Genomic DNA, 27954 nt, shown 5'->3' on the forward strand with positions numbered 1-27954 from the left:
TAACAGTCTGTTTTATTATGTGATATACAAATGGAAAATATGGGGACTAGTCAGTGGCTGTGATGTGGTTCACATCAGCGTATAGCAAGATATCACTACGCGCCAAATGGAGCAAATATTGTCAGAGTTTTATGCGTTGCATTAACTTATTCACATTAAGCAGTTGCACTTGTCTCCACTTAGCAAATTAATCGGCCTCATCTCCATGGCAACGACTAAATAAAGAAATGTGTTAAGTATTATTGAACCTTTTATCTCCAGACGCGTGCGTAATCCCTGATATCATATCCGTATTATCCCTGCCATGTGGGGGTCTCCTCACGTGCGGTTTCTCCGAAACACTTAACTGTAAATATTTGCGAAGAGTGAACAGTTTAGTGTCACGACGCCTCTGTCTCATTGCAGAGACGACGATGAGGATGTTGAAACTGAGAAAACTTCTCTAAGCTGATCTGTGTATTACTTATAGACAAAGATTCAACCACCGCCATACATGGAAGCTGAATTATCAAAAGAGGTACAGTAATTTGGTCTTTCCTTTCTAAAGGCTTCCACCTTTGCGTCTCTAGCTTTGCCCAACAGACATATGTACATTTCATTTTGTATATGCATATTTTCTTCTGAAAGTTTAGCTAAAACGTGATTTGCGAGTACTTGCAGATCCAGCTGCATGCGTTTGTCGAATGCACACAATGGACGAAAATCACTTTCGCCAAGTACGTTTCACTTGTAAAATTATTATACTCTGCCTGAATAGAGTACATGATTGTTCGCCCTAACAATGCCTACAATGGTGGAACCTGATATGTTTTACATACATTATAGTATATCCTGTAGTGCTCTGAAGAACATTTCTGTTTATCTGAAGATTTCTACACTATTCCGTGTTATACCTGGCTCACGTAACTGACAGGTAAAACACCACATATTTCTCCTAATATCTTTTCTAAGACTCACGTAATGCGGGTTCAAACCGGGCCTTGGAATGGGAATTTGTAAAATTTAGTCGCGCTGGGATTGCTTTGGGGGTCTTTGCGACAATGTATTTGTTATCGACAACTGATATTCTAGCATTGTACACGGTTTGAATACTGATGTTACTGTCCCCCAGAGAGGCATTCGTGGCTCAGTTGGTTAGCGCGCTAGCGTAATGATCCAATAGCCTCTCACCAATGCGGGTCACTGTGAATTCACGTCCAACTCATGCTGGCTTCCTCTCCGATCGTAAGTGGGCAGGTCTGCCGACAACCTGCGGATTGTCGTGCGTGTCCCTCGGACTTTGACCGGTTTCCTCCCACAATAATGCTGGCCGCCGTTCATATACGTGAAAAATATTCTGGAGTACGGGCATAAAACCACAAATTAAATAAATAAATAAATAAGTTAAAATACTTTCACCTAGAACATAAAACATACAATAACACACTTGGGGTCTTTCCAACATCAAGAAAACTGTTGACTGCTTCTCTTTGCATGATCTCGCCTATTTTGATACTTTACATACTTTCTTTTAGTTCTTTCGTGGTTTGTGTTATGCGTCGTTTGGGGAATTGGCCCTGCAATTATTGACCTGGACGTACTTGGGAAGGTCTGCCTTCGTCGTATAAGTGAAATATTCTTGAGTACGGCGTAAAACGCCAATCAAATAAAAAAATAAATATTGACCTGGAAGGTATTAATTGGTTGAAGGCTGGAAGAATGTCGGTGTCGACGAATAGGTCAATGTGGCGATCTAGTGTTTACATCGCATGTGGGAAAATTCGTCATGCAGTAACTTGCCTTCGGCATTTACGTCATCTTCTCCGGTTTCGTACGGCCATAAAATTGACCGCAGTCGTACAGTGAAAAATTCTTGATTATGGTAGTAATCAAATAAATAAATAAGTAATACTATCTTCATCCCAAATGACGTTGTTTAGGTTGTAACGTCATAAGGCGATCAGGTTTACAGAGAAAGTGATATAAGACGTTATGTGAATGTGAGTGCTGCACATCCGCTTCGCACAATGCTACCGGTTTACATAGTTGTATGCCTTTATACCTGCTCTAAGGCGACTTTATGCTGATATATTTGTATATTCCTCGTGTTCCAGTCTAATAATGATTGGGTGATTGTTTTTAGATAGGTGTGCGTGCTTTATTGCGGTGCAGGCGATGTTCACACATCGGTTCATTTTTCTTTGTTGGTTATATTCATATTTCCTTTGGAACTGATTTGAGCTCTTTAACGGGCATGTGGAAGTCAGAACCACTGTTCTGTTGCTAATTAAATGTCTCATTTCTGCACAGGCTGATTAGAAGCTGGTAACCGCTTTTGTCCACACCATGAGCCATAGACTGCTGACTTCGGTCGAGAGTTCTAATTCAGATGCCGCTTGTTCATTTTCTTATTTATTTATTTATTTGATTGATGTTTTACGCCGTACTGAAGACCGTTTCGCTTATACGACGGCAGCCGCCATTATGGTGGGAGGAAACCGGGCAGAGCCGGGGGCAAACTCATGACCATCTGCAGGTTGCTGTCAGACGTTCCTACGTACGGCCGGAGAGGAGGCCAGCATAAGCTGGGCTTGAACTCATAGCCATCGCATTGTGTTCGTCTTCAGTCTTAGTATGATTAGAATTATTGCAAACGGTGAGGCGGGTTTATTCTTATTTCGAAAGACTCAAAATCTAGTCAGGAGATTAGTGCGGCATTCCGTTTCCGCTTTGCTAGTAGCTTAACCAATAACTTCAGACACAATTTAATCTGTCTGGCTTGCCTGTGAACATGTGCTAATGATGCACGTGGGTTCATCCAGCTTTCATTCATCACTTTCGGAGAATCTAAGTGACAAAACTGATATTAACGAAGAAGTAACCAAAGTCTGTATGTAACGTGAACAGCTTTCCAGTGCTTACATGCGTTTCAGTAGTGCCATTGCATTTAAAATTCCCTCCATTAGCGTCATCAGTAGAGTGATGGATTTCGGATGTGAAGATCCAAGTTCAAATCCCGTTGTGATCCACAGGGGGCGTAACATATGCCATGAATCACAAGTGAATTATGCCTGTGAATATGGATTGTATTAGCTTATGATTACGTTATCATAACTTCCCATTAGTTCAGTTGGAAAAGTGCAGAACATCGGATGTTGATATCGGAGTTCAAATCCCATAGTATTCTACCGATAAACTCCAGCCACCACTACACATGCGATGTTATTGCTCTCCCTGTGGGGGACTACAGGGAACACAAAATCATCACGATCTAGACAACCTGAGGTCAACCACGGTCAATATATATAGGTTAAGCTATCTGTTGTTACGCAGTTCAACAAACCCAGGATGTCTCAGCGTGGTAGTTATGGTGGTCCGTAAGGATCAACTTTCACTTTGCATGATTTCTCGTATCTGTAAACAATACTTTTTAGTCTTTGCGCAATATGTGACGTTTTTTTCAGATTTTCAAGTCTTTGTGCAAATAGGCTTTGTCTGCTAACAGGCAAACACACAGATTCATGTTAACACAATGAATTATTATAATTCGTATATTATTATTATTATAAAATTATAGACTGGTTGGTTTGAGTGTAGTATACTTTTTATAAACGACTGTAGGCGATCAAGCGGACGTTCATGCGTACATGAATATGGGCACTAATACGGATATGCAAACATTTATTTATTTATTTGATTGGTGTTTTACGCCGCACTCAAGAACATTTCACTTATATGACGACGGCCTGCATTATGGTGAGAGGCTACCGGGCAAAGCTCGGGAAAAAACCACGACCACTTATAGGTTGATGGAAGACCTTCCCGCGTACGGCCGAAGAGGAAGCCAGCATGAGCTGGACTTAAACGACGCGCAAACAAACAAAACTTACGCCTCACGAACCAGGGATAAGTATGCTGCCTGCGATTGTACAAAATATGACACCTGGTGGACTTGTGCTGAACAGCGTATGTTATTGCTTTCTGAATTTGTGGGGAAGCTGTGTGGAATACTGTCATACACTGGATGCTTAGGTCACATAAATACTGTGCATAGATTCGATTTTTAGACTGTAGTGCTTAGTTCAGTTACTCAGAATGCGATACGTATGGCAGCTCGCACTCACCACCTCTGTTTATGGTATTTATATGAATAAAATAGTCCAGTTTACCCTTTAGTCACACTGCCACACGTTTAGCGACTGGAGTAAATGACCAAGCCAACAGGCAAGTGCACTCAGTTTGTAGGCTGCAAATGCGCAGTTCGTGCAGTTGGGTTCACAGTTTGCTAAGCGTATTGATTAGATAATATCGCCACAAAGGTTATCAAAGGGCACGAAACATTACAAATTTTTGATACACTACAAATTTCTGCACTATGATTTTTCGGCTAGTTAAAATTGTCATGATTTCGTCCGGTGTGGATAGAACTGAAAACACCCAATTGGAAACCACCAATGTGACAAAATACAATGGCGTTAAATACGATGGCCGTACTAGATATAAAATGTGGTAGGGAAAAGTGCAAGCTACAAGTTGTGTGATTCCATGATATTTTAGCGTTTTATATTTTTGGAGTTGAAGTCGACAAATTTAATACATATATGGTAAGGAAAATCAACACGCTGGGGTATGATCTGGGGTGTGAGAAACATGACGCACTGTAGATTTGATGGTGGGAAGTGGACAGTATTGCTTTCTGTCCGGACTCAGTATGGTACTGAAAAAGATCGACTATCACGGCCTAGAAATGTGGAGAGGTCACGTCAAACAAATGTTGTGAACGGGGATTTGAGCTAAAATATGCAGCAGAGTACAGTCCATCTCACGTACGGTACCTTTCAACCTGATAGGTACGATGAGTTGTTAGTGTCACCGTTCTTTACCACTTCGGCTCAGGTTCAGCCTTCGAGAAAAAATTTCCGCAGGTGTGTCTGAATCAATCAGTCACCCCTTAATTGTATATTTCAATGTGTGATTTGGCCTACCGGTACATGTAGTTTACAGGGTTTTTTTAACCAAAAAAAATCATTGTAAACTGAAAGACAGTTATTAACGACATTCTGCATTCCCGCATAATTGGGCAGGTGATGTTGAGCAACCATCCCCCCCCCCCCCAAAAAAACGGGCTAATATTGCTAATATGGTGTCATGAAAGAAAATACATGTCACTTTTAACATAATAAATCTGTTTTAATTCAAAGTAGGCATTTTAGGCACGTCACAGGATCAGAAAGTCAAAGTGTGGGTGGTAATAAAGTAGAGAATACACGCTCTTTTATTGATTACCCCATATAAAATATTTCCGCATTTGCTATATGGACATATGCAACCACAAAGCCATGTTCCAACTAAACACTTGTTCTTTGCAACAGGATTGATCCATATGCCCCCCCCCCCCCCCCCCATATAATGCGGCTAACTTAACAAGGTTTAGTGTGATCACTGTACACAAAGCCACTGGACTTGGTCCTCAGGCTGCTACTGATACACACTGCCTATAAGAAACTCGACACCAGCTCCTGTAGTCGACGTAAAATTTCGTCTAAAAACGTGTATTTTAGAGGCAAATAAATAGCATAAAATTATACTTTGAGTGCTGAAACGTACACTTTTACAACAGGATATCATGCCTTTCATGTGAACCTCAAATGACTTTTCTGCGATTAGTTGAAGCCTTATAAGAATGTCAAATGAGGAACATAGTTATGGGCGAAATTTTAGGTGAAATGCGGTAGATAGCTAACAAAATCACACGTAGACCTCTTACGAATAATCTCGCCACGCCTCTAGATAAGTTGATAAAGACGCATAGTGAAATGCGTTTACGTTATGCCAAAAAAGCAAAAAGCTGCCTAAGCTGACCATTGATCCAGAGACGCCGCAGTGAGAGCAAAAGTTGAGCCGGCGAAAGACAATGTCCCGAAAAGCTGACAACCATCCACATATTTCGGATGTATTACAGCGTAGATACCAACCACAAGATTTGGGAAGCTATGAGGCATACTTGCCCCATAGTCTGTTTCCGCAGGAAGTGCCGAGCAATGCTTTATACCCACCCGATCGAGATTTCTCTAGATCAAGTGCCCGGATGGAAATACCAGCTCCGAAGCTAGTGAAAGATCTTCCACAGCAGGACAGTGTAAGACCCTAGATTTTTCTCTCAGTATGAACGTAAACCACATTGTAGTCTGCAGCAAACAAAAAAAAATCAGTTTAAACACATGTTATTTTCATGTAGACTGGGTAGCCAATATATTATGTTTGTGGGTCTAAATAATCGGGCACATGACAGAGGAATCCGCCCTACCTCTGTCTACGCCTGACAAATTTTCCTAATTAAATGTCACAACCAATCCAGCAAGAGCTGGACAAACATTCTCATAGAATATGGCACAATCCTCTTATTGTGCATGCGCTAAACCTACTTTCGTTAGAATCCATTGGTCCCTTCTTTTGATACATTGTTATGAGATGTTACTTTCTATTCTTGTCCGTGAGTGTTTATTTCGCCCATTTAACGTTTCTTCTTGGAATATAGATACTTCTTTGTTTTGCTACAACCCGAGGTCGTTTACTTCTGTCTAGTTTTGACCATGCATAAACATGACAACTGTATTACAACTGGTTCGCATAAATACGTATATAATCGGGAATATTCGGATTCCATCTTAAACCTTTGTTTCCTTTATAAACATTCGCCAATTTAACACTTTTGATCATGTCAACAGCTCTTTTCTCCTTGTCCAAATATTATCCCGTGGAGTCTCTTGCGTCTCACATTCAAGAACAACAGACTTGTACTGAAACTGTTTAAACATGTCATATACATGTCACATGTGAGTGCTGATTGGTATTTTTGGTTTCCGCGGGTGAACTTGTCTGTACTGGAGAGGAAGAAAACTCCTGATTGTTGGGCGTGGCGTCAATCGTTTTGAACTATTGATATGTTTATGTTGTTGTTGTACACCACTGTCTTCTGAATGCCTGGTATTGTGAGAGTATGAGGTCTTGCTGTGTTATCACATTATCTTAACTTGTGAGCAGGATATATATGTAATATAAATATAAGCGTCATATCCGACATTCGTATACCATTCGTAGTCCGTAAAGGGAGTTCCAAGTCGATAATCGCAAGGTTCATTTCCAAAACAACGTTTAACACTAGCTCCCAAAGACAAAGGTATGTAAGAAATTATACAAATAGGAAAAAAAGCTGGTAACACACAAGAGAGAAGCGGTCATCAGTTTTCAATGATGCCGGGCAGACAGTTGATATTCCAGGCATGAATTCCATATCAAAGTTCAAATTCGTAGTCCATGAATGAGTTCCTGGTCCAATAACAATTAAACAAGGTATCTCACTCGCGCTTTGATTCCAACCCCCTCTCCAACACACACACACACAAGGCGTCGTAAATCCAATGTTATTCTGCTTCAAGCGTCTGGCTGCCGCAAGCAAATATCACATTCGGAGCGATGTGAGGCCCAGGAACTAGGATACTGTAATTTAGTTTTATTTTTCCCGCGGAAATGAAGTTGCACTGTATATCTTTTATGACGTCATTAAATGACGGGATTTATAAGAGTTATAGTGTTCTAATTATTACGTGACTGAGTTTAAAGATGTACAGACAAATATTTTTCTTACTGAGCGGAAGTAATGTTTATGGACGGAAAAGAGATTAGTTTAAGGAACAAAATCTTCGTGCGATAATACGTTGCATTTGTTTACCAGGATATAACACTTGTGGTGCAGTTTTCTTTTGAAAGTATGTCTCACATGGGCTATATCCTGGCTGTAGCTATAGCAAATGTTTATATCACACACGTGAACTTGCTACCACATTAACAGCTTGTCGCTCTTGATAGTTAACTTGACTACCTCAACCTATGTGCCGTGTAGTTTCGAGTACAAACAGATAATGTCAAGAGATAATGTAAACAGATAGTGTGACCAGATAATATAGGGCAGTGATAATTGTATTGACTAAGATCTCGAGATGTAGCGCCAGCTCGTGTGACAGCTTGGTATATAGAAAGGCTAATCAGAGCGGGCCATGATCTAGTTGTTAAGGTAGTTGCCGGGAATTTGTATCCACCCCAGCAACTCCCACTCTCGACCTGCACACACACACTCTCACTGACTGCCGTGCCTCGGTGGCAATACAAGGTCGACGGTGATTGTGCGGCTGTTGCAGTCTGGCGTGAGTTGAAGGCCACTCGCCTTTCACCGATTTGCTGTGTATACCTGTACAAAACATGATGGCAAGTTCGTCAGTAACTTGCCAAAGGTGAATGGTTTAACCCAAACACTCCGGTTAACAGCTCTCAATCTTGCCTTATTTAAATTCTCTTATTAATGCTCTCTTATTAATCCTGTATCCTTGGGGGTTTTTTTGTCGCATCAACTATGTAGTTTCTTTCTAGTCTAATCTGTGTAATAACTTTTACAGTATACCCTCCCCTCCCCCGTACTTTAACTGTTAAAATGGATTTGTAAATTCTTACAATTTCCATTGTCCATTGCAATAAAATATGATGAATTCATACTGTGGACATACAAGACTAACTTCCATTTTTCAAACATTATCACTAAGAAGGCTGGATTAAGAACATCTTTGTGATTTTTCTGTGTATATTACAGTGGAATTTTTGCTTCTCAATAATACAGATCCACAACATGTTAGTTGCTGATTATATTTTTCTTTCAGTTCGAGCTCAAACCATCGACGTATAATAATGAGAAAGGCCTTGCAGACGACACAAAACAAAACGGTGAAGTCACCTCCGATGACTCGGAGGAAGATGGCGGAGGTGATAGAGCTCAGTGGGGCAGGCAGTTCGAGTTCATCCTTTCTTGCATCGGGTTTGCTGTTGGACTTGGAAACGTGTGGAGATTTCCGTATAAATGTTATAAAAATGGCGGAGGTAATATCGTGTGAAAGTTCACGGAGAACTGTCTTTCATTGCCATTCATTGCTGGAAGCAGTATGCAACATATGGATCAGTGTCAAGTTCGCTATGAGCCTACGCTCAAAAAAAATTTGTTAAAGTTAAAAGAAAGTCTGTTGTCTGAGTGATGCTAGAATATATTCTGTTATTATAACATAATATTGTGTCACATTCAACATGAATGTCTAAAAGAATCGTTATGCTGAATTAATAGAATTCGTATGTTATGCTTAACAGAATAATCCGCTCCAGTAACAGAATACATTCTAGCATCAGATAACAGACTTCCTGTTAAATCTAACAGATTATTTTTTGAGAGTATATAGCGTTTGTTTATATTTATTTTTATTTGTTAACACACTATATAACTTTATATAGGATTATATTGTAACACAGCACTGTGTATACATCATTCAGTTTTGTTTCTAGAAAAAATAACGAATATCGTGTTGATCATGAATATGTTCTTTCAAAATGACTGTTCATTATTTTGTTACAAGTATTATTATTGTGGCTGTTGCTGCTGTTCTTGTTTCGTTTTTAATCATGTTCTGATTATGGCGTAAAACACCAATCAAATAAATAAATAAATAAATAATCATGTTCTTGTTGTATAATGGCTCTGGCCCGTGAAAGGTTTGGTAGGATTCCTCTGGACTTGAACTAGACTCGGTTCTACATAATTTCTTCCTTCCCTTTGTTTCAGGAGCGTTCTTGATACCATATGTCATAATGCTGATATTCGTCGGAATCCCGATATTTTTCCTGGAACTGGCGTTTGGGCAGTTTGCCAGCAGTGGTCCCATTACTGTATGGAGAATGAACCCGGTTCTTAAAGGTACAGGCAGATGTTTGTGTTGTGTTTTATCATCAGAATACATGACTACAATCTCAGAGATGTAGGCGGCACGGATACTAGAGAATACCGCAATTTGACATTAATCTTCCTGAAGAACCCCTGACGTGTTACATGAAGTTCCACTGCCTATTCATCAGTTTACTTCAAATATTTCGCTTGTACAAGCGAAAGCGTCTTCGGTATAGCGTTAAACAGCAAAAAGTCAATCAAATCATTCGTTAATATTGAAGTCAACGCCACCAGAGACAGTATGGACAGATAGTTTCCACAGCAATGGCGGAAAATTAAATATAAATAAACCGTTATATTTCACTTCCGGTTTCTGTTTTCAGTCGTTAGGACGAGGCACAGATTCAAAAAGAGCCTTTACCAAGTATCTGTGTTTACGCAGCATAATACTTCAGTTGTGGCAGCACTAAGGCGGCATGGATTCGCCCTGTCACAAGAAGACAATATATGTACACACACATAATGACTCCTCGCTGTCATATGACTGAAAAAATGATTGAAAAGTACGACATTGAACCCTTAGCATACATACGTACAGTAGAAAGTGAATTTCTACAATCTAACGTGTCCAACGTAAAAAGGTAAAACCTTTTGAGTATGACGTTTAATGAACAATCATTTTATCGAATAATATTAATTTCATCGAATGAATTTTTGCAAATTTCCGCAGGTGTGGGGTACTGCTCAGTCGCCATTTCCGCTGTGATCGCCCTCTATTACAACGTAGTGATCGCTTACTGCATCTTCTATTTCTTCGCCTCGATGTCCAGTGAGATTGCATGGAACTCCTGTGATAACGAATGGAACTCATGCATTTGCCAAAAACCCGATGCAGAGGCTAATGTATCGTGGGTAAATTACACGCGGGCAGACTGTCAGGAGAAATACTTCAACGGTGAGACGTCATCTATTACTTTTGAAATGAAAAGTAAATGGAAGTATAACTGAGTTATTTATTTTTGAGTGATTTTTTTCTCGAGTTTCATAATTTCAATTTTCAAAGAAATACTTGTGAAGGTTACTCTCTTGAAACTTAAGTGTTATCTTTGACAATGTAAGGATCCCGAGGAATCACTGCACTTAATGTATCTGACCAGTTTTTATTAAGGGTGTAATGTTTTAAAACTCTTCACGATGTGGTGTTAAGCCATAACTATTCATTTATTCATTCAACACTTCAAAGTGTTAATATATTCCCAAGTTTAGGAAATTTTATTTTTTTTAACTCTATTTCAAATGTTGGTTTAAGATATTGATTAACCAACTTTTAATTCAGTTAGAATGTGAACACTTTGGCAAAAGTTAAAATATTATCACTTTGTAAAATGCAGTCACTCCTCGTGGCCTTTACAGTGTTAAATGTAATATTTTAGTTTCAATAGTGTACCAGTAAAGTGCCCGCTCTTTTGTATACTAGATAATTAAACAACATTTTCCATGTAAACTTAACTTGACGTATATATAAATAAATAATACGTTTGTGTCACGTCGATCAGATAGAATTCTATCGCCTGATTATTCATGTACGTATTATCTTGATTATTATCATCGGCCTATTAGTTTGAAGTGATGAAATATTCTTTTCAAAGACTTGCCTAATTTAACTGCTTTAAGGTGACATGGGTGTTTTGCTTTCGTTTCAGGAACTTTGATTATTACAAATGAAACAGAATCTCCAAGTCGAGAGTACTGGAAGTCCGTAATTTATTATTTTTTTTCAAAACCATATTTGTTTTTTCATTATTTCAATATTTTTCCACTTCTGGCACCAGATTATATGCATGTTGCATCGTTGTATGTAGATACAGGGAATAAGAAGATAACGGTAAAATTACAAGTGCTCGACAATTAGCCTCTGAGATATTGAGCAAGAGTAGACATTAACGTATGATGACGTTAAGGAAATTAGTGTAAACAGATTTCCTAGAAGTATAAGATACATATAAATTAGATATGTTTGTATTACTCTGTACTTGTATGTTGTAGTAAAAATGACACATTGATCTCTTTTAAGTTTTACGTCCTCTCCAAGACTAGTTCGTTTATATAAGTGAAAGCAAGGAGAAAACTACAAGCATACATGAAAAAATTGTAATTACCCTTTAGATGAAAATAATTACAAGTTCAAAGCATGTTGATTTATACCTGTATAGGTGTGTTAATGTCTCTGCGTGTTTGGCATAATTTTCTGACCAAGATATCTTAAAACTAAAAGGATTTTGGATTCGAACTCTTTTGTCGTGAAAGATACAAACATGTCTTCTGTATCATGTGACTTGTTTAAAATGTTAAGCAACATTTGTTAACATTAATTTACCAATCCCTTATCTTACCGTGCTCTTGGGGCACAACTGACACTTCTTTCCTTTAGAAACTTCTCAAGCTCACAAACTTTCTCCATCGATTCATCAGTTTTCTTCGTAAGTCGTCTGGTTTAAAATACCTTTTTTGTGAACCTTTTGTAGACGCCCATGCTATGGTCAAAATGTGATAAATATTAACTGCTTAACGTTTTGACAGTTCATATGATACAATAGAACTTCTTTTAATCCCAAAATCCCTATCTACTACGCAATATTTACCACTCTTTTTATCATCTGATTCACTTTTAAAGAACATTAATTTTCCAAATTTCTATCAGATGTTATCTATTTTTGGACATTCGGTTAAGTGTTACACTGTGAGCATTTCTCATGTGGTTTGTAAACATGTCGCACACCTTCGACATACTTTGTGCATTGTACTTGCAGTAATTACGTTTTGAAGAGAAGTAGTGGTTTGGAAGAGCCCGGTGAACTGGTGTGGAGACTGACTCTGTGTTTACTGCTCGCCTGGATCATTGTCTTCGCTGTGTTGTTTAAAGGAATCAAGTCACTTGGAAAGGTACGAATCTCTGTAGCTATTAGTTTACTATTCATCTGGATCGTTGTCTTCGCTGTGTTCCTTAAAGGGATCAAGTCACTTGTAGAGATACGAATCTCTGTAGCTATTTGATTACTATTCATCTGGATCGTTGTCTTTGCTGTGTTCCTTAAAGGGATCAAGTCACTTGTAAAGATACGAATCTCTGTAGCTATTTGATTACTATTCATCTGGATCGTTTTCTTCGCTGTGTTCCTTAAAGGGATCAAGTCACTTGTAAAGGTATGAATCTCTGTAGCTATTTTATTACTATTCATCTGGATCGTTTTCTTCGCTGTGTTCCTTAAAGGGATCAAGTCACTTGTAAAGGTACGAATCTCTGTAGCTATTTGATTACTATTCATCTGGATCGTTGTCTTCGCTGTATTCCGTAAAGGGATCAAGTCACTTGTAAAGATACGATTCTCTGTAGCTATTTGATTACTATTCGTCTGGATCGTTCTCTTCGCTGTGTTCCTTAAAGGGATCAAGTCACTTGTAAAGGCACGAATCTCTGTAGCTATCTGATTACTATTCATCTGGATCGTTCTCTTCGCTGTGTTCCTTAAAGGGATCAAGTCACTTGTAAAGGCAAGAATCTCTGTAGCTATTTGATTACTATTCATCTGGATCGTTGTCTTCGCTGTGTTCCTTAAAGGGATCAAGTCACTTGTAAAGGTACGAAGCTCTGTAGCTATTTGATTACTATTCATCTGGATCGTTCTCTTCGCTGTGTTCCTTAAAGGATCAAGTCACTTGTAAAGATACGATTCTCTGTAGCTATTTTGATTACTATTCGTCTGGATCGTTCTCTTCGCTGTGTTCTTTAAAGGGATCAAGTCACTTGTAAAGGCACGAATCTCTGTAGCTATCTGATTACTATTCATCTGGATCGTTGTCTTCGCTGTGTTCCTTAAAGGGATCAAGTCACTTGTAAAGGCACGAATCTCTGTAGCTATTAGTTTACTATTCATCTGGATCGTTGTCTTTGCTGTGTTCCTTAAAGGGATCAAGTCACTTATAGAGATACGAATCTCTGTAGCTATTTGATTACTATTCATCTGGATCGTTGTCTTTGCTGTGTTCCTTAAAGGGATCAAGTCACTTGTAAAGATACGAATCTCTGTAGCTATTTGATTACTATTCATCTGGATCGTTTTCTTCGCTGTGTTCCTTAAAGGGATCAAGTCACTTGTAAAGATACGATTCTCTGTAGCTATTTGATTACTATTCGTCTGGATCGTTCTCTTCGCTGTGTTCCTTAAAGGGATCAAGTCACTTGTAAAGGCACGAATCTCTGTAGCTATCTGATTACTATTCATCTGGATCGTTCTCTTCGCTGTGTTCCTTAAAGGGATCAAGTCACTTGTAAAGGCACGAATCTCTGTAGCTATTAGTTTACTATTCATCTGGATCGTTGTCTTTGCTGTGTTCCTTAAAGGGATCAAGTCACTTGTAGAGATACGAATCTCTGTAGCTATTAGTTTACTATTCATCTGGATCGTTGTCTTTGCTGTGTTCCTTAAAGGGATCAAGTCACTTGTAAAGATACGAATCTCTGTAGCTATTTGATTACTATTCATCTGGATCGTTTTCTTCGCTGTGTTCCTTAAAGGGATCAAGTCACTTGTAAAGGTATGCATCTCTGTAGCTATTTGATTACTATTCATCTGGATCGTTTTCTTCGCTGTGTTCCTTAAAGGGATCAAGTCACTTGTAAAGGTACGAATCTCTGTAGCTATTTGATTACTATTCATCTGGATCGTTGTCTTCACTGTATTCCGTAAAGGGATCAAGTCACTTGTAAAGATACGATTCTCTGTAGCTATTTGATTACTATTCGTCTGGATCGTTCTCTTCGCTGTGTTCCTTAAAGGGATCAAGTCACTTGTAAAGGCACGAATCTCTGTAGCTATCTGATTACTATTCATCTGGATCGTTCTCTTCGCTGTGTTCCTTAAAGGGATCAAGTCACTTGTAAAGGCAAGAATCTCTGTAGCTATTTGATTACTATTCATCTGGATCGTTGTCTTCGCTGTGTTCCTTAAAGGGATCAAGTTCACTTGTAAAGGTACGAATCTCTGTAGCTATTTGATTACTATTCATCTGGATCGTTGTTTTCGCTGTGTTCCTTAAAGGGATCAAGTCACTTGTAAAGATACGATTCTCTGTAGCTATTTGATTACTATTCGTCTGGATCGTTCTCTTCGCTGTGTTCCTTAAAGGGATCAAGTCACTTGTAAAGGCAAGAATCTCTGTAGCTATCTGATTACTATTCATCTGGATCGTTCTCTTCGCTGTGTTCCTTAAAGGGATCAAGTCACTTGTAAAGGCACGAATCTCTGTAGCTATTTGATTACTATTCATCTGGATCGTTGTCTTCGCTGTGTTCCTTAAAGGGATCAAGTCACTTGTAAAGGTACGAATCTCTGTAGCTATTTGATTACTATTCATCTGGATCGTTGTCTTCGCTGTGTTCCTTAAAGGGATCAAGTCACTTGTAAAGGTACGAATCTCTGTAGCTATCTGATTACTATTCATCTGGATCGTTGTCTTCGCTGTGTCCCTAACAGGAATCAAGTTACTTAGAAATGTACGTATTTGTATCCCTGTGTGTACAGATTACCTGGATTATGGTGTTCTCTTTATTCTTTAAGGCATCAGTTTATTTGGAAATGAACCAGTCTGTATTTGGATTACAGTCTTCGCTATATTCTTTATGAGGTTCAGTCATTTGGAAAGTACTGATCTTTGTCTCTGCCGGGGCCTCCGTGGCTCAGTTGGCTAGCGCGCTAGCACAGCGTAATGACCCAGGAGTCTCTCACCAATGCGGTCGCTGTGAGTTCAAGTCCAGCTCATGCTGGCTTCCTCTCCTGTCGTAAGTGGGAAGGTCTCTCAGCAACCTACGGATGGTCGTGGGTTTCCCCCGGGCTCTGCCCGGTTTCCTCCCACCATAATGCTGGTCGCCGTCGTATAAGTGAAATATTCTTGAGTACGGCGTAAAACACCAATCAAATAATAATCTCTGTGTTCACAAATTACCCGGATTATTGTCTTTGAGGTGATGTTTAAGGGATTCAGTCACTTGGGAGTCCATCTGTAACTATGGGACCTCTACCGATAGCAAAAGGTTGGCATTGCTGGCATAAGGTATATTGAATAATTGATAATCATAATGTATAAGTGCAAATGGAATCACAAAAAAAAACAAGAGTGAAAAAGGCATACTTTTGATCCCACCACATTTAACAGTAGGGCAAAAGGGCTTTGGGAACAGATTGTGTAGAAGGGATGTAGGGATATGTAAAGTATCGAAGTGCGAATAAATATGATAAATTTGAATCCCGTCTATCTATAAATAAAGATAATATTCTCTGTCCTTCCATCTGCCCCATAATGACACAGGTGATCGTTTTTCACACTTACTGGGCTAAGTGCACTGATGAAGACTCAAGAAAATGCAGTGTCGAGTAAAGAAAAATTGGGTACGCAAGTTTACATGGCATTTACTGTATGTAAAACAGTTTATCACACATATTTTCTGACTATAACGGAAGGGATCTCTGCATAAATTGCTTGCGTAAAGTACGCAAGCGTGGCGTCATAAATCTTTTCAACGGGCACTGCACTGACTTATGCTTTGGCAAAACACTGACAGCCCTATTGGCTGTATCAACTTTCTACATGTATACTGTCTTTATATGCTGTGTCTGTCGTCAATTGTGTGTACATGTAATTCAGATGCTGCCCAACTAAATTATATGCAGTGTGTAGACTTCTGCATTGCAGTTGAATTAAATTACGGCTCGGAGAGACGCAAGGAGTCTCTTTCATAAATGGCACGTGCATGTATCTAAGACAGTTTTTTTCGACATGAAAATTTGTAGAGATACTCTTTAATGCAAACGTTAGAGTTTCATCAGCAATAAATACCAAGTAATTAAAAAAATCATTCCGGCATTTGAGACATTTGAAAAATCGAATGTTCACTGACATAATTTCTAATTTTATTTTTCCAATGAATACTAAAGAAAAGTCGAACGATAATTTGCCTAGGGAACCAACACTCTATAGCGGTTTCCAAATTAACCCATTGACTCTAAAATGTAATTGAAGAAACCACAAAGTGACAATTTGGGAAAATTAATTACCATAACAAATGCCGAGAGTTTCTTTTTATTTCCTCAAGGTATAGTTTCTAGGAAAGATTTGGTTGTCCGTCACAATACGTTGTAGAAATATGATTGGGCTGTCAATGTCGTAACACGCAAATACTCCAGGTGATTTGTGACGATGATACATGCAGACAGCCCTAACAAAATTGTGGTCAACAAAATAAAGCGCTTAAGTGAATTTCCCTCTCCATTGTCGTTATAAAATACGGGAAAGTCGAGTGGCTGCAAATCTCATTCTTTCCATTGAACTAAACGATGTTTAATGTCAAATTTAAACGTTTAATATTGCTGATATTATATGTATGGACAGCCGATTAACAGTAAGTCAGTGAGTTTCAGCCCAGATGTACGACAACGTCTGTTACATGTAATATGCAATGTTCCCGACGGAGTATCGGTATACACAAAACAGCTGCATGAGGGGTTCTTTTTGCTGAAATATACATAGTGGAATGTAATAAAGAGAGTTTACAGGGTTTTGTGAAAGAATCCGAGAGAACCCCTTCACAGGTGCCATAGATTAGAAATTAAAATTAGACATACAGATATGTGAAAAAATGAAATTACTTTTTTTGGATAAACAATGTTTTGAATGATTTAATATGCCAATATTTCTGGATAGCTTTTTAGTGTCCAGTAGACCATTGATGGGACTGCGTCAGTTTAAAAGTTTGTCAAGATATACACTATACAAGTTTACCATAAATGGTGAATTTGATACCATCGTATTATATATTAACAAGTTATGTTATTATCAGCAAATATTGATTCATCAAGCATTTCCGAGGGAAAATAAAAAGGAGACAAGTTAGAAATTTTAAAATACTTCCGTAAACCGTAGAAGTTTTCAGAGAATGGGGAAAGAATTTATTAATGTAATCGATATGTATGACAAGAAACTATAATGAGAGAAATCGTTAACATGTGCGCTACTTGATTTTGTTTGAACAACAGCTACTATATTGTGTCCGTATCCTCGACCATCTGTGTGTTCTAATAGTCAATAATTCTACACCAGTGACGTCTAATAAATTGCAATTCACATCACTGCATTTTTGTACCTAATTTTGCTCAGGCAAATTTTGCTAAGGGTCGTGTAAATTGTTACTGTTTATGTATTTAAATGCATAGTTAGAATAAAACCTTGACTGCATGAGGTAACTGGCAAGAGGTCGTATTTCATCGGTTACGTATGACCATTTGCCAGCTATCTCACTGTCGTCAATGCTCTGGTTTTACTCTCTGTAAACACATAGCGTTGCAATGCACCAAATCACGCCTAGTCCTTGTGGTCGGGATGTATGGGACGTGTGTTTAGTCTGCCTTAAGTGGACCTCAAGTACCTCTTGTGTATAATTGCTATTTTATGCAGTGGAATGATTTTTTTGAAAATAAAACTCAGATAAATTCGACCTAAATTTTGCTATCTCATCATCTGAAAATCCAGAGTCAAGAAGCAGGATTCTTAAGCCGTTGCTACCGGTCATCCAGCATACGGCGTTTAGAAAATGCCAGTCATTTTACGACTGGCCCTTAATATATAACATAATGTTTACATTGTCAGGAATTATTGCCAAGTTAATGGACTGTTGAAGCTCAAGAGATAAATTAAGCAAATATTTGATATTATAAATGGTGTCACTAGAGTTCCTTGTTTACTTGATAAGTGATTCAGTTAATAGTGACTTTATGCTGCTCTTCAAATCAAGTTGTAAACACAGTCTATATATTTTTCCACTTGTTGGAATTCCTCTTAAGTTGGTCAATGTGACCAACTTCAAACTAGCTTCAGGAGTAAATCAACCTACGAAGTTTGACAATTTTAGATACTAAACGTAGCACGGGATCTGCGTTTGTTCACATTATATGCTTCAATCAGTTTGGGTAAGGGGGGGGGGGGGGCTCCGTGTCTCAGTCGGTTAGCGCGCTAGCTCAGCGTAATGACCCAGGAGTCTCTCACCAATGCGGTCGCTGTGAGTTCAAGTCTAGCTCATGCTGGCTTCCTCTCCGGCCGTACGTGTGAAGGTCTGCCAGCAACCTGCGGATGGTCGTGGTTTTCCGCCGGACTCTGCCCGGTTTCGTCCCACCATAATGCTGGCCGCCGTCGTATAAGTGAAATATTCTTGAGTACGGCGTAAAACACCAATCAAATAAATAAATAAATCAATCACTTGGCCCCAGGATATTAAAGCAATCTTAGACTTACGTGAGCTTATGTCGAAAGTTGTAATATCATTCCTGAACTTACTTTTGAAAGTAAACGCTAAGTTTGGGCCTCCGTGGCCTAGTGGGGCTGACATGATATTGCGGAACAAGTTCAAGTCCAGCTCGTGTTAAGGCCGTACGTGGGAAGGTCAGTCACTAACCTGCGGATGGTCGCGGGTTTTCCCTAGGCTCTGTCTGGTTTCCTCCTATCATTTGGCACAAAAGGCGTGAACAATTCTAATTTTAAAAAAAACATGAATTTCTAAAATGAGCACAGGAAACTCTTTTGAAATAAATACTTGATCTGACTTAAATTAGTTTACGACGGCTCCATGATTCTGTGTTGGGTTTTCATGCAATCATTTGTACTCACCAATACAATCCACTTTGAAATGATATAAAAAATGAAGTGAAAACAGCTATTTCTTTCTGTTAATGATTCACTACCAGTATCGTTGTTATTTTTGTTTGCAGGTTGTTTATTTTACCGCAATTTTCCCGTATGTCCTTCTGACCGCCATGTTGATTCGTGGCGTGACGCTAGATGGCGCTTATGAAGGCGTTATCTTCTATCTGAGACCGGACTGGGAAAGACTGAAAGACGCCACGGTATGTGACTGAGTTGGTAAATCAGCGAAGTAACGATTTAAAGGAAAAAACAACACACACATACACACACAAACACACACACACACACACACACACACACACACACACATATATATATATATATATATATATATATATATATATATATATATATATATATATATATATATTTATCAGTCAGAGGCGAGTTAGTTTTATAACACGAGGTCGTCACTCCTGCCCTGTCTTGCCTTATAGGCAAATGTGCGTGGATTACGAGTGACGCAACATATTTTTTCCTGGTTCCTTCGTGGCCCAGTTGGTTAGGGCGCTATGACCCAGGAGTCTCTCACCAATACGGTCGCTGTGAGTTCAAGTCCAGCTCATGCTGGCTTCCTCTCCGGGGAAGTCTGCCAGCATCCTACGGTTGGTCGTGGGTTTCCCCCGGGCTCTGCCCGGTTTCCACCCACCATAATGCTGGTCGCCGTCGTATAAGTGAAATATTCTTGAGTACGGCGTAAAACACCAATCAAATAAATAGATAAATATTTTTTCCAGTTTCTCTAGCAGTATCCTATGGTCTCATGCAAGTTTCACATCAAAAGTTGATTTATAGTGTTACCAAATACTGCATATCAGATAAAAATGACTGTAGCCTTTTAGGTGTGTTTCGAACCCTCTTCCGAAATAAATGAGGTTGTATTATTTGTTTTTTTTTTTCTTTTAACCAAGGCAAGAACAAAGCTAGGAAAACTACAGTGAGAGGTTAGAACGTCCGCCTATTGCCGAATATTACCTCCATGCAAACAAACATCAAGAAAAGAAGCAATTCTCGCAAACAAACTTTAGATAATTTATTCAGGCCTTATTCAAAGTTACAGAGCACGTATATTGTAGTATACATGCATATGCCATACATGGAATGGGCTCGCGGATTCGAAATTCTACAGGTGACTTACTCAGACGTGATGGGAATACATGGAATGAGCTGGCGGGTTCGAGATTCTACAATGATTTTGTAGAATGAATAGACGAGATCAGTTGTTGAAACACATCTAGGTTTACATCCGCCGCGAGTTCATGAGATTAAAATTCATTTATTTATTGGATTGGCATTTTATATGCTATACTCAAGCTTAGTTCTCGTAGGCGACGGCTGCCAAAAAGAAACAAAAAAACAAACAAACCCAAAAACAAAAGAAGAAAAAATAACCCAATCTTTATTTATACTTGGCAGGTGTGGAGTGACGCCGCTACTCAGATCTTCTTCTCGCTCAGTGCCTGTCAGGGAGGACTTATCGCAATGGCCAGCTATAACAAGTTTAGCAACAACTGCATGAGGTAAACTTTTTAACAAATTTTTTTTCTCTTTCACTTATATTTGTATTTATTTATTCCTAAAATACTGCAAACATGGCTATAATGTTAGTAAAGACGCCTTTATCCTACCAGCAGGCCTACTGAGTTGTGTCATGATTTTGTATTAGGCCTACATTTGCCGGTGTTTAGGGGCGCCTTTATCGTGTCATTATGCCTAATCAGTTGTCTCGTGAATATGAACATGTATTACGGTTGTTGTTTTCGTGATATAAGGACATATTTATTGTGCCAGTAGTCCTAATCGATTTTGTCATGATTTTCGATTACGCTTGTTTTTGTTGTTGTTTATGAAACCCTCTCTTTAACCATTAGTCATAATTAGTTTTCATCTCGAGTTTCCATTACAGATGCCGTTGTTTTAATTAATTGCCAGACGTGTTTGTTTTTTGTTTTTTTTTTTTTTGTTGTTGTTTAGGGACGCCTTCATTGTACCAGTAATCAATTGCCTCACGAGTTTCTATGCCGGTTTCGTAATCTTTTCTGTGCTGGGATTCATGGCCAAAAACAAAGGCGTCACAGTTGACAAAGTGGCTGATTCAGGTAAACTAGACGGTTGAGATTGATTTAGATCAGTACCGGTATACGTTTTATCCAGTTGATTCATGTTTAATACTAAAGACTGCAGCATACAGAATGAAATCAGAGCAACAACGAGAGTGAGTGAGTGAGTGAGTGAGTGCTTGGGGTTTAACGTCGTACTTAACAATTCTTCAGTCATATGACGACGAAGGAATTCTTAGAGTGTATGTAATGCGCCTCCTTGTTGTAGGGCGGATTTCCACTGCTCTTTTATCTAGTGCTGCTTCACTGAGACGCCTTACCGAAGGCAAGTCAGCTGTCCCGCCCGAGCCATTATACTGATACTTGTCAACCAGTAGTTGCACTATCCCCGTAATGCTGAACGCCAAGCGAGGAAGATGCAACTTCCTATTTTATATAGCAATATAGCATAGCAATTTATACGACAGTTGCACAATTGATTAAGCCAATGAATGAGTGCAAATGATGCCCATTTACTCACGCCTTATATATTGCAACCTATATTAGACGTCCTTGGTCTAGAATCACCCCCATATGCTGTGTTATCATCACACTTAATAGACAATCGCATGAACACATCTACCTTCTTCCACGGTTGTCTATTTTATGCGACGATATGGACGCTTTAAGCAGATCTAGCAGGGAAAATGTCTGGTCGTTATTTATTTTGTAGACTACTTAATATCAGTAAAAAGAATTAATGAATTCCCCAACCCCTAAATTAAACATTTTGCTAACAGTTTCTTCTGATGTTTGGCCAAAATTGGTATTCTCTGTCTGTCATTCAATTTCTTCAGAAGTGAATTACGCTATACTACATACATCAAGGATATTCGGCTAATGCCAATGTCCTTATGGGCAATGGAAACCAAACAAATTTCGAGATTTTTCGAGAGAACTTCTACTCAATGGTGAAACACGTGTTTAGTCTGCAATGAAGGAAATACAAATGTTATCAGGTGGTCATCTTCTTGGTACATGACCTTGACACAAGGTAACTAGCAGGTCTTCATATAATATTCCATGCCATATTTACTTAAATCTCAAACAGTGTTACATATATATTTAGGTCAAACTGTGCAATAAACATTTTTATGTACCGGTAATATATCAAGAAAGTTTAGGGGGTATTTTATATACATTATCCACAATTTTAATTTATTCACTATCTTTAATTAGATGAAGTTTGCCCATAACACTGCTCAAGATATCTGGAGGAAAAAACAAAGATATTTATAAGTTTTAGTCGTTATTTAATCAGTCTAATGTGTGGGACTGAGTAACAAAATTGAATGAGTAACAAAACTGTAATGAGGTGCTGAGTTTTGACGATAAAATAGATAAGTTGTGAAGACTCTGACTGTTTTGTTCATGGACAGGTCCTGGCTTAGCGTTTGTTGTGTACCCTGAGGGAATCTCCCAAATGCCCCTGCCCCCGCTATGGGCGATTCTCTTCTTCCTAATGATGATCACGCTGGGGTTCAGTTCACAGGTATGAAGCCGCTATGTTGTCTCATCCGCATGGCTGTTTAGAGTTCACATTTGAGGCATATATTATAAAAATGTTACTTTGATTTATTTATTTATTTATTTATTTATTTATTTATTTATTTATTTATTTATTTATTTATTTATTTATTTATTTATTTATTTATTTAAATAGTGTTTTACGCCGTTCTCAAGAATATTACACTTATACGTTGGCGGCCAGCATTATGTGGGAGAAACCCACGTATGTTACGTATGTTGAGAGCCCAATATTCTAGTTTTCTGTGAGCAAGTTTTCGGCCTAAAACTATTTGCGTGGTTACCGGTATATATTAAGTCTCCAAGTTAATATGAAGTAATATAAGATTGTTGAGGGTTACTGATTCCGCAATAATTTATACAAGACTGACAGGGGAAGAGCATGGAAACATGACTGGTTGACCCGGTGTCAGTAAAATGTGACTGGGTAGGGTATTTAATGACTTCGCGTCGTCATATGACTGAAAAATTGTTAAGTACGACGTAAAAACCCAGGCGCGTACATACATATATATAACACAGGGGACAGGCAATCAATATGTCATGCACACTCTAAACTTCTGCTTGGCGCATATCAACTTCATGGAGTCGATCTCATTGTATTAGAACTAAGGCTTTCGATTATTGACTCGGAACGTCAATTTTCGTTAACGGCTAGAATACGAATGTCTGCGTTGACGCGTATAGATTAAAAATTCCGTTCCATGATGAGCAAAACTTTTCACCCCGTATATGTACATGTGTACCTTGCTTACCAAAGTGTCTTAAATTTACGATTGGTTGTCGAAAATCCGGAACAATACAAATTCTTCGTTCTGAACAGGTGTGAAAGCAGCACTTGTCTTAATCAATTCGTTATCGCCATTTGTGACCAAAAGTATGCTAGATGATTAATTTAGGATATCGGTTAAATACCAAGTTATTCAAGTTGTTCGGAGAACACTAATTAATTTTCGCTTCGAGATTGAGTACTTTTTCTGTTATCCTCTCTTGTTTTACTTTCCAGTTTTCCATCATGGAGACGGTCATCACTGGTATTATTGACGAATATCGTATTCTTCGCAAAGGATGGCAGTCACTGGTCTTCCGTATTTCCATGTGTCTTGGATTCTTTGCTATAGCTATTCCAATGACGCTACAGGTGAGAATATACGGTAGCTTGTATGAACCAAAATGTCAAAAATACCCATAAAAAAATTAAAATTAAAAGAACATAAAAACTTCTTACCTTGTCGAATTATCTGAATGTTAATATTTCTATGATTCTTCCCTATAGCTATTCTAATGATGCTACAGGGGTGATATACATACATATACAAAATGTCAAAAAAAAAATCATTTCTGAAACCACTTGAAGTAAAATGTTTCTTCTTCCCCTGTCGAATTGTGTGAATTTCAATGTTCTGTAATTCGACGCTATTTTACGCTATAACTTTTCCAATGGCGCTTCATTCCAGATATATATTGTATGGACCATAATTCCTGACGAAAAAAAATGTCGAAACCATTTGAAGCAAATTTTTGCTTCTTCCTTTGACACATTGTTGCGGTTTCCTGCTGTGTTAATTAACTGGGATTAGATAATGAATAATGAAAGTACAATATGCCGCCAGCGTTCTTGTGTGAGACAAAGGAAGTTGTCTTTTTGTCTTGCATGTCGCCTGACAGTGTGGAACGTATCTACAGAATTTGGTGGACAACTACATTGGGGGATTCCCCTTACTCTTTGTCGGCTTCTTTGAACTCACGGCGCTCAACTGGGTGTATGGTAGGTGATACTCGCGAGATATTGTGGGATATCCTGTTTTTCGCAGATTATTTCATGCAGTCAGTGGAACAAAAGTGCAGATCCATTATATTAGCAATACTTTCTTTGTTGGACCGAAAATCGCAAATACTTGTAAAACTATAAAGGTTAGGATCATTTAACCCCTAAAGCAGTTTGAATCTGCAATCACTCTGTTTATAGAAAGCTGTATTGTCCTTTGAACGATGTAGTAACTGAATATAAACCTATATCTGTCTTTAGTCCCATGACGTGAAAAAGTCCGCCCATTACTTGCCAAAGTTTGATGGCTTGTTCCGGTTTCCTCGGTCCATACCTATTCGCCGTGTAAAAATTGCAAATAGGCCTGAACATGGAATTAATCCTCAGTCGAATTTCTATGTGAATTTATGTTTTCGGACTCCTGTGTCATGTCATTTATTCAGTGACGCAGCACAATGAATCACGAGCCTCTTACTAAAGCGATGCATGAGAGTTCAAGTCCAGCTCATGCTGGCTTCCTCTGGCCGCACGTGGGAAGGTCTGCCAGCAACTAATCGTGGGTTTCCCCGATGCTGCCAAGTTTCCGCTCACCACAATGCTGATTGCCGTCATATAAGTGAAATATTCTCATAAAAATGAGTATGGCGTAAAACACCCATCAAATATATAAATAAATACATATTTTTCGCTGCAGGTTACAATCGTTTTGCCAAAGACATAGAAATGATGCTTGGTCAAAAGCCATTCATATTTTTCCGGATCACCTGGTGCTTTGTTTCCCCTCTTCTTTTATTGGTGAGCGAACCTAATTCTCCAGAATCTTCCTTGATAGCATTAATTCATTAAAGTGAGAAAGGCTTTTGTAAACTGATAATATGAAAATCGTTTTCTGCTTCAGGTTTTCTGACGTGTCACTTTTCATTGTCAAATAGGGAAACAGAGAATTTCTCTTTGAGTCAACCTGCTAAATTCTGTCCAAAGCTTATTAAATAAGAGAAATTTCACAACTTTTGCTTTTGTACATATTTTCATTTTTCTAAAGTTTAATTAAATACTGATAATTTTTATTCATAGACCTACATTACAACAACTAAAGGATGACGAAAATATTGTATGAAATATTTTTGAAATCATCTTTTCCAGGCAACCATCGTTTTCTACAGTATACAGACAAAGCCGTTGACCTTGAACGATTACGAGTATCCTGATTGGGGGATTTCCGTCGGCTGGTTGATAACGGCCTTCCCATTGGTTTTCATACCTGGATGGGCAATCTACTACGTGTCAAAGGTCACCGGTTTCCCGGAGGTATTCAAATGTTTCCATATAGTCAAATAAGTTTGGGAATTCTCGTCTCAGTGTTTTAATCCCTTTGACAGAGAATTTGACAGAGAATTTGTAGCATTCCACAAGTTTTCCTTGGTCCTATATCTGGTTTTCTTCCACAGTATGACTGTTCTTTGTTTTGGAGCTATACCCAGTTTCCACCGAAATATATCCGATTTTCTCCAAAACTGTTCCCATGTACCTCTATAATACGCCTGGTTTCCCTGGTGCTATGCATGGTGTCTTGGTGCTATGCATGGTTTTATTCCTCCATACAATATATGTCCGGTTTCCTTCGAACACATAAAACAAACACGTTGATGAGAATATGAGATAACACAAATCAAGTCTAACAAATTATATGTATGTTTGGGGATTTACATCGTACTTATTTTATTTATTTATTTGATTGGTGTTTTACCCCGTACTCAAGAATATTTCACTTATACGACGGCAGCCAGCATTATGGTGGGAGGAAACCGGGTGAAACCCACGACCATCCGTGGGTTGTTGCCTGACCTTCCCACATACAGCCGGAGAGGCGTCATACTAATGGGGTCAAGTGAAACATTCCGTCATGTATATGCGCGTGTATTTTGAGAGCAGGCGAACTGAATGTGGAACGACTGACTTTGTACCACTCTAACGAGTGCCGATCTAGGCCTATGTACTTTTCGGTTTCCAAGGGCACATGCAGAATAAACTTTGTGGGAGAAATATGCTTTGTCTGCCTAAAACGCAAGTTCAGTGTTAAAATCTTCTGGCAGTTGTCTGTGTAGTATCCACAGGTTTTAGGTCCCAATATTTATTTATAAGTTGACATCTTTGTCAGCTTAGAATAGCCCGAATCACTCAGACATCAAACTGCCTTGGCGCAAATCATTCTATTGACGGTAGGTCGCCATCCAGACCTGCTTATATATGCAAGTGTGTAAACTTTACTTTTCATTGGTCAATTTCAGTTTCTGTGGAGACTAACTCGACCATTGCCTGACTGGGGACCTCTGCTGAAGTCCAATCAAAACGAGTTTTACAGAGACGGCCTGACGAATTACATAGCAAGGCAACATGGAAATGTCTACGTTAATGTTCTGCCTGGAGAAACCGAAAATGAGCCTCAGTCTGAGAGCAGAGGCGCCAGTGAATTCGAGCACATCGCTACAGTCCCGAAGGGTCAGGACAACCAAACTTATCTTAATGACAAAGGAGAAATGCCGTATTACTCAGAGTCCAAAACGGCATTTTAAGCGAATGAACTTTGTGAAGGTGTTTCTAGTGTTTTTTGCCCAACTATTAGGAGTATCGCTTATATTCGCATGTGTATAAACGTTAAATATATACGGCTGATGCATTTTGTACAGGGAAAATTTGTAGATTCCACAGGTTTTTACTGTTCGTCGGGCATTGAAGCTGTTGACAAGGCTCGTGGGGTTGATTGCATTGTCAATAACAACGACGTTTGTTGAAGCCCATCTGTCTTTAATGGATAGGGTGGGCATATCAGCCCGCCATATGTGGAGATTTTGGTCAGTAACTTGTCGTACTATCCCAGATACATCTCTTTCCACCAACTATTAAGTACTGACAGCCTGTATATATATATATATATATATATATATATATATATATATATATATATATATATATATATATATATATATATATATATATATATATATGTGTGTGAACAAAAAAGAAATTCTTGGCGTTAAACAACAATCAAATAAATAAAGGTATCTTTGTAT

The 27954-nt window shown here is 38.6% G+C and overlaps 1 protein-coding gene across 2 annotated transcripts in view; it reads left to right on the forward strand.

Annotated features, from left to right (window-relative positions):
• Positions 1-27796, forward strand: part of LOC135464677 (sodium- and chloride-dependent glycine transporter 1-like) — a 37754-nt gene extending 9958 nt beyond the window's left edge. Inside the window, exons 1-15 of one of the 2 annotated variants that reach the window (XM_064742166.1) lie at positions 390-517; positions 8691-8907; positions 9638-9769; positions 10470-10694; positions 11443-11494; positions 12550-12682; positions 19555-19689; positions 20906-21009; positions 21464-21588; positions 22968-23080; positions 24122-24256; positions 24784-24883; positions 25578-25678; positions 26027-26191; positions 27172-27796. In XM_064742166.1, the coding sequence (XP_064598236.1) occupies positions 494-517; positions 8691-8907; positions 9638-9769; positions 10470-10694; positions 11443-11494; positions 12550-12682; positions 19555-19689; positions 20906-21009; positions 21464-21588; positions 22968-23080; positions 24122-24256; positions 24784-24883; positions 25578-25678; positions 26027-26191; positions 27172-27456 (2046 nt within the window). In that variant the 5' untranslated portion in view covers positions 390-493 and the 3' untranslated portion in view covers positions 27457-27796. Of the gene's footprint in view, positions 1-389; positions 518-8690; positions 8908-9637; positions 9770-10469; positions 10695-11442; positions 11495-12549; positions 12683-19554; positions 19690-20905; positions 21010-21463; positions 21589-22967; positions 23081-24121; positions 24257-24783; positions 24884-25577; positions 25679-26026; positions 26192-27171 lie in introns of those variants that run through there. The other variant, XM_064742167.1, reaches the window with a different exon arrangement.
• The last annotated feature ends 158 nt before the right edge of the window (positions 27797-27954 follow it).

Source organism: Liolophura sinensis, chromosome 4 (genome assembly GCF_032854445.1).
Source record: "Liolophura sinensis isolate JHLJ2023 chromosome 4, CUHK_Ljap_v2, whole genome shotgun sequence".
In the NCBI taxonomy this organism is placed as follows: Eukaryota; Metazoa; Mollusca; class Polyplacophora; order Chitonida; family Chitonidae; genus Liolophura; species Liolophura sinensis.